Below are 15,625 nucleotides of genomic sequence, written 5' to 3' on the forward strand. Positions count from 1 at the left end.
ACGATTCTTCTTACTCGGTACAACTTTATTTCGTTAATTATGCACCTTGCAGTACTCGCCGTGTACCTTCTGTGTTATTAACGTATTATGCAGCGCTCCGACCGATATGGCTGCTTTGCACGTCCTCGGACCGAGCACATACATAATATACTGCCAAATAGAATATTATTATTACAAAACGTCATCTTCCCCTCTCCGGATTCTCTGTTCCTAATTGTAAATGTGACGATCTAAGATATGAAAACGCTAACACCTGCCGTTTTGTCAACTGGTTTCGATTGAGCGTTTTCCGCAGGTTATACTCGTTTCCTACCAACATATTTACCGATTTCTGTCAGCCGCTTTGATCTTGTTGATAGTGTGATGGATGTTCCCGGTGCGGCGTTTGGGGGACATTCGACTTCGCTTCGCATAGAATACGCCCACGCGTTTCTGTCGGCTGCAACAATCTTATCTAAATAGCTTAATTTCATTAGATTCTGCCAAAATGCTTAAATTAAATCTTTAATACGATGGTTTTATTATTATTTACTAAAGACAATAACAAATAACGTACATAATGTGAGTAAAGCTAGTGGATAAAGCTTTGTTAATATCATTAGGTGACCGCTACCTTAAACGATGTTCAGTATTGTGTTTGGTTATATATAATATTGTTTAAAAAGGTCATTTTTTGTCACTGAATTTCAAATATCTACTGATATTATCTAAAACAGATATTCTTCTTCAATTCGTATTACCTACACACGATGAAGATAACAAAGAAGTAACAGTGCGTACGCATCATTACGTGCCGAAAAATAATTTATTGAGCCATCTCAAGTGCTATTTAATAGTTTGATTACTTTTAAGTCCGTAGATTTAAATCTCGACATAACGTTATTTAAATAAAGGTTATGTATAAATTATAATTCGAAGAAGGTCCATTATTGGCAAAAATTTGACACACTTTGTTATATTTGAAATATTGTTAATCAACAATAATTTTACAATTTTTACGTGTATTGGTCGATAAAAAATAATTATATTAAGTGTTTAGAATGGAGACAAAGCTTATGTTGCGCAGGATAGTTTGATTGTTTAAAATATAAAACAACTAGTGAATTCAACTTACTCCCGAATCAGGTTTTAGGAAGTATAAAGTTGTTCCCGCCATACTTCTTGCCCATAAACTTAATTAGATAAACCTAAATGTGTTTTGGAATATCGAACGACATTATTTGTTTCGGAAATCTGGTTTTATTTCGAAACCCTTATCAATAAGGTGAATCCAAGGGTTCACAAATACGGCCCCTAATAAAATGCTATGACTAAATACTTTTAATTCCGTTTAGTTTTTAATTTCCTCCAAAAAATATCTCAACAAATTTTAGATTGCGAAAACATGGTAAGTTACTTAAAACATTTTTTTAAGATTCAGTAAAAAATAAATTCTCTTCCACGCAAAATTCCAAGATACATAATTACGAATTATTTTTGTAATATCAAAGTTTTTTTTTTCCGTTCTGCAAGATTCTTCGCCTTTTAAATGGAGCTTTTTAATATAAATTTTTATTCTTGGTTAAGAATTTTATAAAATCTTTTATTACGTACTGTCTCACAAAGAGTTTATGGACAGTTTGGGGATATTTTAGTGTTTACTGCACCTGTTTAGAGTGTCCACCTTAGGCAGTGGTTTTCAAACAAAATTTAAGTTTGCCTTAAAAGTTGAAGTCGCATTCTTTTAAATGATATTTATTTTATCAAGCATTTTTAAATATATTTTAAATACATTGTGAAGTGACTATGGAAAAAATTAAAAGTAAAATACATGCCGGCATGTGACAAACTATGTTGAAAAAATTTTAAGTGACAAATCTTAGCAAATATTTTATTTTGATCCGGTTGGAAATTATGTCCGAAATCCCTAATGCATATATGGCATTTATTGCGTGTAAGTTATTCTTCGTACATGAAAAAAGATTTATTTTCAGTTTAAAAAAAAAAATAAAACAAAGGTTTTATGCTTTCAATAAATGTAATTGAAACACATTATATATACACACAAACACATATATATAAATGTGTGTGTGTATATATATATATATATATATATATGTATATATATATATAATGCGTTTGTATAAATAAAATGTGTGTACATAAATACATTATTATCGATATATTGAGTTTCGATTTTTAAAGAAAAAATAAAAATAATACAAATCAATGTACCCGTAGTTTGAAATATACAAAATACATATGTGTACATGAGATATTTAAAATTACACATATTGTGAATTAGGAAGACCGTCGATGATTTCAAATGAAAATTAAAACAATTTAAGTAGTTTTCTGCTTAATAATTAATCATCCTTATTTTCAAATACTATAATTATATTTTCATATACCTAGTAACGTATTCACCAAAGTTAAGCGAATAATTATTAGATCGACCCTCCGCGATTAGTGCATTACATTGGTTATTGCAATGACTTAATTATTTATTACGTGTAGTAAAATCAGAAGCAATAAATGTGATAAAACATAAAACGAATGACGCGTTTATAAAATATTGTCAGTTCAAAATTGAAAGCTTCTGGAAGTAGTTAGTATCTCCATACGGATCTCTGTGGTAAGTTGGAGTGGGCGATTTAATGGACTAGCTCCTCAGTTTGTGATCAGTTGAAAGTTTTTTTGTATTTTTTCGTCCCCGGTAAAATATGGCACCTAGATATCATGATGTCTTCTTTCTCATGGGACCATTTAAAAAAAATCGACCATTCTTTTGTTTCATCGCTTGAGTTTTGGTTTGAACACGCGGTATTGACAGCCATCTATTTTATGTCATTTTTATTGATGATAAAGTTCAAGAGTTGCATGAATCGATTTGATTTTTACTATTTACATCATTACGCATATTTTTTATTTAATGAAATTAATTCAAGGAAAAAAATCCAAAGGTGATATTATTTTTTGCCGACTGTTAACTTATGAATTTAGTGGATCACACATTATTATATTAATTAATTTACCAAAAGCTCAAATAAATTATTTATTTATTAACGGACTTAATCCATTCAGAAAATAGCAAACACATATCCTTATTATGAATTCAGATGCTAATGAAAAAAAAATACAGCATATGAATTATATAAAATTAAATAAGGTTGTATCCATTTTTGGCAATATGTGTGCCTTAATATTTTATCTTACAGAGCATCTTACATCGCTTATTTACAAGCACTGTCATATTTATACTTTCGTTATTTTTAGGCTTAAATTTCAAACAAAGTAAATGCTTAGAATATTTCGCAATTTCGCTTTAAAAATTGCTTTGTTCAAACCCGGAAAATTTACAATTAATACTTCATAACTGTATAAGCCAAAACATCTCTCCCCAACATGAAACATTAAAATCACACAGCGTTTAATTTCATTATATTACATCTTTGATAATTAAAATCATAATGTTACACTTAAATTTAATATGCACTACCTGAAATTATCCACTGTAGTTACCTACTCTAGATCCGAAATAAATATTGCATTAAAAAATCCGTCGTGTTTCGTATAAGAGGTCATTAAAAGTTACTGTGAAACGGAAACGATAAAAAAGACATTATTTTTAGGGCCGCTTAGCACGAAAACTATTTTATATCTACACATCTTTATTTTTTATGCCGCTTGCCAAAAAAAAGGTCTCGTAGTGTTTTAATACTTCCCTTGCTCTAACAACACTGATAAGATTTTCAGTGATTCATGAGTCCATTGATTACATGGTTAAGTTTTACCGGGGAATCGTTTTTGTACGTTCTTAGGCATCAATTGTAGTTAGTGTAGAAATATATCAAGTTATATTTGCTTGCTGATGTATTTATTTCTTAGTGTTATGGGACTTGTGTTTTAAAAGTTCTTCACTGTATCCATTATCAATTGGAACCGGCAATTCTCGTACTCGTATGTTTTCAGAAAATACAATTAAAAAAATATTACTCATTATTTAACCTAACTTTTCAAAAATAATCATTAAGACCTTACTCATATGAGTTTGATGATATTTCTTAATGTATTTATTATGTTACAGAGTTTTTATTTAGGTTCTAAACAAAAATAAAATGAATCAATAATTTGGCTCAAATTAAATTAAAATAAACTATACTTACACTTTTGTCCTAACGTTTATAGATTCTGTTTTTAATTTGCTTAAATAAATAAAGGATACTCGTTTACCACTAACGTTTTGTCACTGAAGCATGTTATTTAATTTTTGGTTTAGACTATTTTATTTGACTTTGACTGATGTTATAAGAAAATTGCAAAATTAATATTTTCTAATTCGAAATAATACGCTATTTTCAGTACCTGATACATTTTTGTCGATTGCTCTATTCAGTTGTCATTATTGAGTAAAACATTTTGCGTTGCGAATAAATTAATTATATTTGTCTATGATTGATTTGGCTTTGATTGATTTGCCACATTTTGATTGCATTCGTTTGACCAGGTAATAACTATTGATGATCACGCGGAGATTATAAGGTGTGTGTTTCTCCAGATCTGAATACGGAATACCTGGATATGGGTTTCTGCCGCTCGGGATCCGGCCTTGGGGGATCTTCAAGGACGAAGAGAATGAGGACTAGCTTCAAGCACCACCAGCTGAGGACCATGAAGTCATACTTCGCTATCAACCATAATCCTGATGCCAAAGACCTGAAGCAACTTTCACAGAAGACGGGACTGCCGAAGCGAGTTTTGCAGGTGACGATTCGATGATTTATCTAAAAACTAAATGCTTATACTTGATATCAAAACTATATGGCGTTGCTTTATGTGGGGGTAATACTACTCGTCAAAAAAACTTAATAATTTGTATTTCATGAGTATATTGACCACTAATCATTTTATGTGTTTACCTTTAATGATACATTTTATTGTTTTGAATAATTATATTAATAAAATTACATAGATAGTTTCATTCCACTTTTATTTATAATTATCTCCAGCGACCGGGTTTTGTCGTGTCCGACATCGTCAGACTGATAAGAGACTAAACATATTCTTTTGATATGTTTTAAATCATTTAAAAAATTATTTGTAAAGCGTTTTTCATTATTAAACTGCTTCATATTATGTATATCACAGTGTCTTTGTATGGGAAAACTTAGTTCCTGCTTATATATTTTTTTAGTGGAAATTCTGTCTCCGTAAAAGAATAAACAATTTACAATACAGTTTTAATTGGCACTACAGTGTTTTAATACTACGATAAATTTTGTTTATTTCAAATTGCCTATGTATATTTAATTTTTATTTGTTTATTTACATACAGCTTATTGTTCATTTTTTGAGATTGAAGTCCTAACTCCATAGGACCAAAGTCCTTTTTGCGTTTGGATGAATAATGCATTAATACAGAAATATTATATCACCACAAATATTCTTTGAAATCAGAGACATAATAATAAAAATTATATATAAAACACATAAATATGATAAACAGCAAACACAAACACATTTATATAAAAAAAGATAATAACTAAATTTTATGTATTAAAGAAATAAGATTAAGAGATAATCAGATACGTTAGTAACAAATATTATATACCTATCATATAAGACACGTACCATATAAATAATTTATTTAAAATAATTACTTTTATAATGTAATTCATTTCAAATTAATTAACAGTTTACATACTCACGAATTTATTACGGCTTTTTAGGCTGTGTCCGTGTTGAGCCATTATAATTAATATGTGGAAATAATCGTTTTCATAATATACGTATATCTTCAACTTCACTAAAATCAACAAATGGAAGAATTGAAGAAATATGGATGTTCAAACACGGGCAAAATGTTGAATGTTACACAGTGTGTAAAGTGGCCACTTAAACCAGCCAATGACAGGTCATAAGCCCTGTAAATGCATTGACTTATATATTCCCCAATTTAAGGTATTCTCCATCCCTGTTGTAGTTTGTTAATACGTATATCCCTTTAAAATCAATTCATTCATAACCTAGTGGCTCGAATGAATACTTTTGTTTTTTTACCCAAAAAAATCTTATCTCGTATGTTTGTTAGATTATGAACATTAACGTAGTCCTTGTGATTTCTATATCATTTGTTTTTTTTAAATATTAAATAGGTGCCTACTGTAATTATTGCAAGTAATTCTTATTGTATATAAATATGCACAATAACGCGTAAAATCCCTTTAGGCGAATAAAGGATTATAAATATAAATATAACTTATACGCCTTTAAGCCGCTGCTAAAATACAAAATGATGAATAAATTTTCTAATTAAATACCAGATTTTGTGTTTAAGGACTAGGTATATAACATTTAAGGCGTAGGATGCTTAAACATTATTAAATAAGTTATTTGAAGTCATATTCGGAATCCTATTTATTGACACCTGAAGACAATTTCAGTAATGACGTTCTCGACTCCGAATGTATCTTAATTCACGCAGAGGTACAGAACAGTCTCGCATTATAGTATGCCACTAACCGATCATTAATTTTATTTATCGTTAATACTAAAAAACGGTGATTGTAGCCTTAAGGATGATGTGTGATGACTTGCAGAATCTTGAACTGTGCTTCTGAAACTTTATTTTGACAGTCATGGGCCCGGATTTTCCATCATAAGTACTTTTTGACAATAGCTAAGTATTGTTACAGTAAAAAATATTCGATGCAATAGACGTAGCTCACGCTTTCAGATACGTCTGATAAAGTCACGTTAACACGCTACCTAAAAATAATAATATTCTGATTCATTCTGTAAGTTACGCATTATTTTGGACTGCTATTATGATTTATTTTATTTTATAAAACAAAGTGTTTTTCAACAAACACAAATAATCCAAAAGGTGGTTAGATTTTACAAACTGCTCAGTCGAATAATAACAAAATTATTTGCTGTAAAATTTATTCAACTTATGGGCACTCTTCAATTATTATTTTATGTGTATTATAATAACATTTATCTTTTATATAACCTTTTTAAGCGCGTTTGCCTACCATGCAAGATGTCTCGGGTTCGATTCCCGAGATAATTGATGTGAAATATTTATTTAATAGGGTGTTTTCAGTGTCCTATACAACATTAGGTGCGAAAAGATATAGTTTTTTGGCATTTTAAGAAGTCTTTTGTATCTTACATGTGGAAGTTTCTGTCTTTATTTTAATAATTTTCGAATGTTTTAAACGATTAGGGATTATAATGTTACGTACAATTTAAATTATTCACCATTTTTGTATTTAAAAAAAAAATATTTCATTTATTTTTAAATTTACTAACATGCAAATAAATACATGTATGGATATCATATTTCCAGGAGTTATTAAATTGGTTTGGCGACATGTGGAATTATTTATACATTATAGCGTGATACAAGAAACAGACATTGTGTATATTACTCGTATATGAATTTCGTTATACAAGTAATAACGCAGTCAAAAATTGTCGACTATTTTAAATAAAATTGAATAAAGTATGCATTGCCAAAGGCTAACACTTTATTGGGATTTCTTTATTTTTTATCATTTAATAGACACAATACACAATTTTACTAAAGCACAATGATTAATTGTCGTGCCCCGACTCGTTAGAATATTCCGTGATTCCATATCATAATACTCGTATTACAGTGACGATTAACTATTTTAGCAATAAGTTAAAAAAAGATAAAAAATACAATATCTTCGAACATTGTTATATGATGAAAAAAATACATAAGTGCCACATAAAGAAATATATAAAAGACGTAATTATTCCCAGTGTATTTTATTCCTATTTTAAAAAATTTTCTTCCGTCTAACTTGTTGAGAATTAGTTGCAATTATTATAAACCTACCTGCTTGAAATTTCGTTCAATATTTTTTTGAACAATGTGATGACGGCAAGGTATTCTCGAGATTTCTTCTTGCGCCTGGGAATATGGGAGCCGAGTCGGGGTGAATCATTTGGAAGGACGACGGGATATGAAATACGTATGTCATGCAAAGGAGCCATTCAATTCAATTTGACTAGCTCTTCCGTGTAAGAGAGAAGCGAGGAGAAATATTTATTATGCGGTGTATTGCATATTTTATGTTTATTTTAGTATTTTGAAATAAAGAAGCGATCTGTTGTTATTTTTAATAAATAAACTACCTCCCATACATTGATAGAAAGTAAACATAATACAATTTTTTATCTCGTAAAATGCACAAATGATTTCTGTTTAGTAAATTCGTATTGAAAACATAATCTTTTGAAAGTATGAATTGATGAATCTTATCACAAAGGTTTAAAATAAAGCTTTGGTATTGATAATTAAAAATATTATCGTGTATTAAAAACAATTTATTTATAAACAAACACTATGTTCTGGGGTAGAAATGATTAGTACAAAACAATCATGAGTAAATGTGCAACCAATAATGTAGTTTAACATTAAAAAATAATTAGTAAATTATAAAATAATACATATTTTTTCAATTTTTTTTTTTGTAAGAATCTTTGTTAAATATATATCTTTCGCTTAAAGCGAAAGATAAACTTTAATGATATATTTAATAATTCACCAAGGAAAAAAGCAAGAAGTAATTTAATATCTATTAATCTGTTTTCATAATTTATAATTAAATAATTTTTTCCTATGTTTTAATTACTTTTTTATCCATTTTCTTATGACAAATTTTATTTGTACACTAATTTATATCTTTAGCTTAAATACTTTTTTTGATATATTTTTAACACATTGCATGCTATGTTTAAAAGGGTGACAAGTCTAGTAACATTATAATATATCTTGTATGTACACTATATTTGAATGTCCAGTAATCCATAAAAAAATAAATGAAAAAACCTTATTGCTGGCGACATTGCGTACCTGATTAATAATGATTCAGAAAAATGAGCTCTCATTTCAGAGTTAATGTTTTATAAGATATTCTATAAAAAATCTTAATCTCCAGTATGAACTTTCCACATTTATAATTTACGTTCTGCAGAGCGGATTTCAATCCTTTGAGTTGTCAATTGACATATACCATCACGATACTTCACTGTGCATTAATTAGATGCGTTTCTCCTGGACGAGCGTGGGATTTGTGATCTATCGTCGGTCTTCTGTTCACGGGAAATACCAAACTGCAAAACGCGTTTTCTGAAATTATTTTTCAGTGAATTGATTAACGACTGGATAGAAAAGCGCGGTTCTCTTCTCATATATTGTGTGAAATTCTGTAATTTAAGATATATGAATGTCAATCAAATGAAGTCAATAATTAGTTGGACAAGTGTTAAAACGAAATGTCGACATAAGGCACTTAATTTATTTATTTGACGGACTTATGCGGTCCATTCTAACGATGGTACAACAAAAAAACATAATGACTACCTAAAGACAAGATCCGGTTCTATCTTAGTGATTTTTTCAAACTATAAAGACTTACACCAAAAAAGTCCGGATCATGTCCCGAGTTTACAACACTACACAATCGGGACATTGGTGCATACAACCATAGTTTGTGCTGTGTTGATCGAGCAACAGCACATTATTATTTCGCAACCGGCGGATTGGAACATTGAATGACACTGGTTCCAGTATCGACGGAACATATCTTAACATAAAAACAATATCGGTATTTTATAGTCAAGAATTAGAGTAAAAGTGATTAGAGTAGAATACATAAAATTAATACGAGTACATAGACCCAATATTAAACCTTAGCATTTAGCAGCTTAACTATAAAAAAAAGTACGTCCAAATATTTGTTGACAAGATCATTCCACACCCTAAAAAGTTCAGTGTTGTATTAACTCAAACCAGTCAATAACTGCGCATGAGCTCTGTTAATCACTAGAGTTCAATATCTCGCTTTTATTTGTTTTATAAATGTCCATTTTCTTTGAGAAGCCAGGGTAAACTGTTTTTAATGGGTTGATTCAATAAACATAGTTTTTAGTCTAAGTCGAGCGACTTCTCTGGAGTAACGGATAAAATACTTTACCCACCTAAGGAATGTACCGGGTTCGATTCTCGATGAGAACACAAAATCGAATGTGATTTTTTTCAAGCCCTGGTGTTTGTACTTTAAATCACCACAGTACTTGGGCCTTCTGGCATGTTGTGGCGCAAAAAATACAAAACTGTATAAAATATTAAATAGTCGTTTTTTCAGAACTGAAATGTTTTGTTATATGTTAATTTTGTTTATTTGTTTAAATTTAATGTTGTGCACACAGTGCTATGTTAATATAAATCTAGACAATATTACGAACAAAAAATAAACCTACGTAAGTATAATAATACTCTTTAGTAATAACCGTTTTGGCCGAAGTTGTACGGGATAAGTTATGGCGAAGTATAGATTTGGGCAGCAGTCGAACAATAGTGCAAAGTCCAGGGAAGGAAGATGACCACGCTCAGATGGCGGAGATACGCGGCGGACGAGTAACGAATAATGGTCGCGTTTTTTGCGGCGGTTTTTTTCCGGCCGTCGAGTGTCGTCGGCGAGCGCGGCTATAAATCGCGGGAGCATATAAATCCACGCCAGACCAATTATACGGAGTTATGGGAACGGCGGAACATCGCCGGATGCATCCGCGGAGCGCGAGACGCTGGGCGCAGGCGCGGGCGCGGGAGCTGGCGCGGGCGCGGGAGCGGGCGCGGGCGCGGGAGCGGGCGCGGGCGCCGGAGCGGGCGCGGGCGCGATCAGCGCCGGCGCGGCGTGCACCTCGTCTTACCCGCTAGATGCTAGACTACGCACGCCCGTCAGAGTACACTAGAACCTCGTTTTACACGGTTTCAAAATAGCACGGTCCAAAAATGTGGTTTATTTTTTAACATTGATTTGATAATGCGTAATATAAAAAGAAAGTTAAGTGGTTTTTATTTGTTTTTATTGATTAATAGACTATCAAACAAAAGCCAATTATGATTGCCGTATTTTTTTTAAGTGTTGAAATTTTTAAATTACTTCGCCAGTGACGTCACAAGTTCTAGTCGGTGAATTCTGTCGATTGGTTAGTTAGCCTCCTAGAAACTGGAAATCTATCATTGATTGATTCGGGAGAACTTGGCAACTAGTTCAAAGTAGTTCTTTTTTTTTTTTCTTCATTCATTTTCGAGATGCATCGCCATACAATTAAATACTCAACACAAACATTTTTATATATTTAATAAAAAACCTGAACTATCTTATTTTACTACTATTCATTATCGAAATGCCATACATCGCTCTACTACTTACTCGTCGTAGGTATAATATCGTGTTATTTTCATATAATACTTCTTAATAATCTTTGTTACTACTACTACTTCTATCAACACGCCACTTCCCTAAGGGGTAGGCTGAGAGGATGGACCGCAACACAAGTCTATCCATCCATGCAATTCTGCCATCTTAGAGCCTTACTCATAAACATGGCATAAAGTTACACTTTAGTATAGTGGGATAACTCGGATGGAAATACCATCCTTATTGTAGTGGTAGAATAAGGATGGTATTCCCATCTGAATTATACCACTATACTTAGGCGTATACGCCGAGTTTATGAGTAAGGCCCTTAGTATTTTTTGTCGTGCTATATTTTTTGATAAAATTTAAGTACGTACAATGAATAATTAACATTTTTTTTCCAAAATCAAGAATTTATTTTTATACAAGGAAACCACCTATATCAGCATCGTTCTTTTTTTAGTATACTCTTTTTATACGGTACCGTGTGAAACATATCCTCCGTGTAATAAGAGCTTCCAGTGTATACAAATTGTATCGTACTCGTAAACAAAAAGCTTAAAAAGCATAAATATATATCCACAAATGGAAGTCTAGGCATTTGCATAGCGTATGTCTCACATATCATTGGCTCATTTACGTGGATCGTTTTACAAATTCCGTAACATTCAACATTCTGCCTATGTTTAAACAATCCCGTTTCTAAAATTATTATCAATCTTTAATGAACTTTACTCATATGTGCGCTACAAAAAGTTTTCACATAAATCATTAGAATATGCCTCCTTATACAAGCATAAATTGTATATTTACTTGGTTGGCCGAATGGCACTAACACATTGACATAGACAATAAATATTCGAACGCACTGAACCTATGATCATATTTTTGTAAAGTAAATGAGCTGATACCTCTATTAATATAAATTATATCACCACCGTTCCCTTACTCTCACCAAATGGTGCATAGGGCACTGCATTGGTACACCGACCGCAGCTTATTTCGATCATTCTGTTACACGAAGGTGAGACAATCAGTCTTACGCTTCAGATGCCGGTCCAGGGACTATGAGGCGTTGAAGTGTAAAAACATCTGAAAATACAACCATGTGAAGAATCGAACCCAAGACCCTATTCCTGGCAGACAAACGCGCTGACCATTAGACTACTAGGCGGACGGCGATGTCAATTTAGTAAATGGTTACTACGATCATCGTCATTCCCTTTCCGCATCTAATGGTGCATATGGCACTGCATTGGTACATCAATCGCAGCGTATCTCGATCATTTTTGTTCCATGAAGGAAAGATGATCAGTTTTACGCTTCAGGTACCAGTCCGGGGACTATAAAATATTCTAGTGTGAAAACACCCTTTTACATAAATATTTCATATCAACCATTTCCGGATTCGAACCCGAGACCTCTTGCATGGTAGGTAAACGCGCTGACCAGTACACCGTGAGGCGGACGATATTACGATACCATCTTATTACCAACCGTACTGTTGAATCTACTTTCTGTCCTGGTATTTCAAACGCTCTCGCGACCGTATTATCTCGTGTATTTACATACAAAATACACTAGAAAAACTGTTTTCTCGTGCCGCGTGAGCGGTTTAGAATAGCACCCCTGGAATATTATTTATAACTGTACAGTGACTGTATACGCAGTAAGAAGTTCTATTTATCATATATTAATATTATTACAAAAATATTGTCGTCGCATACTAAAATATCTCTAATGCATAATAAAATATCTTCATAGCATAGTTTAGGTATTTAGTAAATTTTTATTTCTAAAAATAGGCACTATAGTAATTTTTTCAGGTAGCATAAACTTCAATCACTAGTAGCAAATTCACTTTAAGTATCAAAGCGGAGTTTCCATTGAATTTTGTTATCATAATATATTATTTTTTGTTTTGTGACTATTGCACATGGTATGTAATCAAGTTATTTTTCTAAATGTTATTAAATATTTGTTTATAACCACTTACCGACTTTTTTATATCTACCGGTTTCGAGACGCACCCGTCTCTTCGTCAGGACACCAACATGCAAAACTCACCATACACCTTCACCTTAAGGGTTGCACAAAAATGTAAAACGAACACGACATGTATTTTAATAAGAACATGAACTGATTAGGACAAACATGAACTGATTAAATTATGAAAATGTTGTATATTTTTTGAGAAATAGTAAAAAAAGGTTGAGGGGATGGAGGGAGGGGGTGAGTTTAATAGGTTTAATAGGGTGACCATTACAGTAGAACATCAAATAATGGCTTTTGCATGTTGGTTTGAATGTTGGTGTAATTGGTGTCCTGACGAAGAGACGGGTGCCTCTCAAAACCAGTAGGCATAGAAAAGTCGGTAAGTGGTTATATACAAGTATTTATTAACATTTGGTAAAATGTTTGACCACAAAGTTAATGCTTTAAATATTAAAAATGATTTATTTTTGTTTATGTTTGACGTTTTATAGAAATGCTGAGGATACTATAGTTTTGTGTCGTAAAATAGTTAAAAATTAATTAAATCCGTGTTAAAATTACATTAAAATCGCGTTAAAGATATTTCTAGGTATAAGGCAGTACAATACATAATTAATTATTATTGGCTATGCATTTAACATTGATATAAGAGAAAAATACCATATTAAGTTTAGATATTTTTCATGTATTATTTACGATCACAGCTTGTAAATGTTTTTTTTTTAGTATTAATATATTTTTTATAGAACTAGGTTATTACAATTTTACCAGTTTATTTCAACGTTACTTAATGTATATAAAGGACTTGGCATTTAAATTTATATTTAGGTACTGGTATATGTATAATATAAATATTATAAAACTTCTGGAAAATGGATCATGTATCCAAGTAAATTAATTTATTATTTTATTCACGTCTTAAGTCAATGTCGAAAAAATACGTTTTTGAGGGCATTTAAACAGGGACACGGAAAAATTGTCTTTCTAGCTGACATTGCAATACGGCTTAACCTGTTTTTTTACGAAAATATTTTACTGCAATTTTTTTATAATTTTAAAATACGAAAGATGTACAATACATTGTATTGTATTCCCACGAGTGAGCAAACTCATTCCGGAGAATTGATTCTTCGTTATAGGTACTAAGAGCCGTCAGTTTTAAATTATTGCTAATTCAAGAATATTTTTAAACAATTATAGTTTTTCTCATTTACTACAGGTATTTTTATTTGGTTGAAATCATAATAAGAAAATAATAAAATGCCTTTCAAATTCCCCTCCAAAAAAAACAATTGATAGTTATGCGGTACTACATTATCACCGACGATATAGGTAATAGGCATATAAATATGTATAATTTGTTTTAGTTTCACAAACGGAAAGATTATGTTTAAATTTATTTCAACAGAGAGGGAAAATTTTTTGAGAAGGGAATATGGAAGTCTAGGCATTTACAGGGCTTATGACCTGTCATTGGCTGGTTTAAGTGGCCACTTTACACACTGTGTAACATTCACCATTCTGCCCAAGTTTAAACATCCACATTTCCTCAACTCTTCCATCTGTTGACTTTTGTGAAGTAAAAGAGCTAAAACCTTTATCACGTGGGTGAGATTCATCCGGCTGAACCAAATCACCTACTAGGCAACGCCTGAAAACAATTTTTCAATTTTTTACTTCTTTTTTTACCAGGTAGTAATTCAACAATGTTTGATTATGTCCAAATGCTTGCAGACTGGCTGGATTTCCTCCTTAGGGAGTTGTTCATATTTAAATTTATTTCAACAGAGAGGGAAAAATTCTGTCTCTGTTGAAATAAATTTAAATATGAACAACTCCTTAGGGAGGATATCCAGCCAGTCTGCAAGCATTTGGACATAATCAAACATTGTTGGAAAGATTATGAACAACAACCTAAGTTTTTTAAGCCTGGTTACATAGAAAAGGCACTCGGGGGTAAAAATTATCATTGATATATTAATAATGAGCATGAATGTAACTTGATATAAATTTGAATCAATTAAAATATTGCTTTCGGATCAATTAAAATGGATAATTGTTCAGTTCACGCCACGTCGCGTCGGGTAAGAGGACGTCGCGCCGCCGCCGCCGCACCGCTCTCTCAGTACGTCCGCCGGCGTCCTTTCGGCGTCGCCTTGTCTTATTTATAATGTTTACCCGGCGCACTAATTGCTGGCCCATTCACTACGAGGGCATTCCTGGGATGATGAATCGTGTGGAACTGTCGCACGACACCGCGAGATCTCACGTCTTTTTTCACCGCGTCAACTTTGAGCCCCGAACGAATTTTTCATTTTCCTTCTTATTTGTCATATCGCGGTGTCACTTCCCGCTGTATTTATTTGAAGTCTCCAGATTTATCGACCGCGCACCGACTAATAACG

General features: G+C 31.9%; 1 protein-coding gene across 2 annotated transcripts in view; it reads left to right on the forward strand.

Moving 5' to 3' along the window:
- Positions 1–15,625, forward strand: part of ap (apterous) — a 93,559-nt gene that overhangs the window by 73,681 nt on the left and 4,253 nt on the right. The window contains exon 4 of one of the 2 annotated variants that reach the window (XM_088228509.1): positions 4,538–4,743. The exons of the other annotated variant lie outside the window; for it this stretch is intronic. Within the exon in view, the coding sequence (XP_088084635.1) occupies positions 4,538–4,743 (206 nt within the window). The remainder of the gene's footprint in view (positions 1–4,537; positions 4,744–15,625) is intronic. 2 annotated transcript variants of the gene reach the window in all.

Source organism: Micrasema longulum, unplaced genomic scaffold (genome assembly GCF_059751315.1).
Source record: "Micrasema longulum isolate JH-2025_06_02 unplaced genomic scaffold, ASM5975131v1 h1tg000588l, whole genome shotgun sequence".
Classification (NCBI taxonomy): Eukaryota; Metazoa; Arthropoda; class Insecta; order Trichoptera; family Brachycentridae; genus Micrasema; species Micrasema longulum.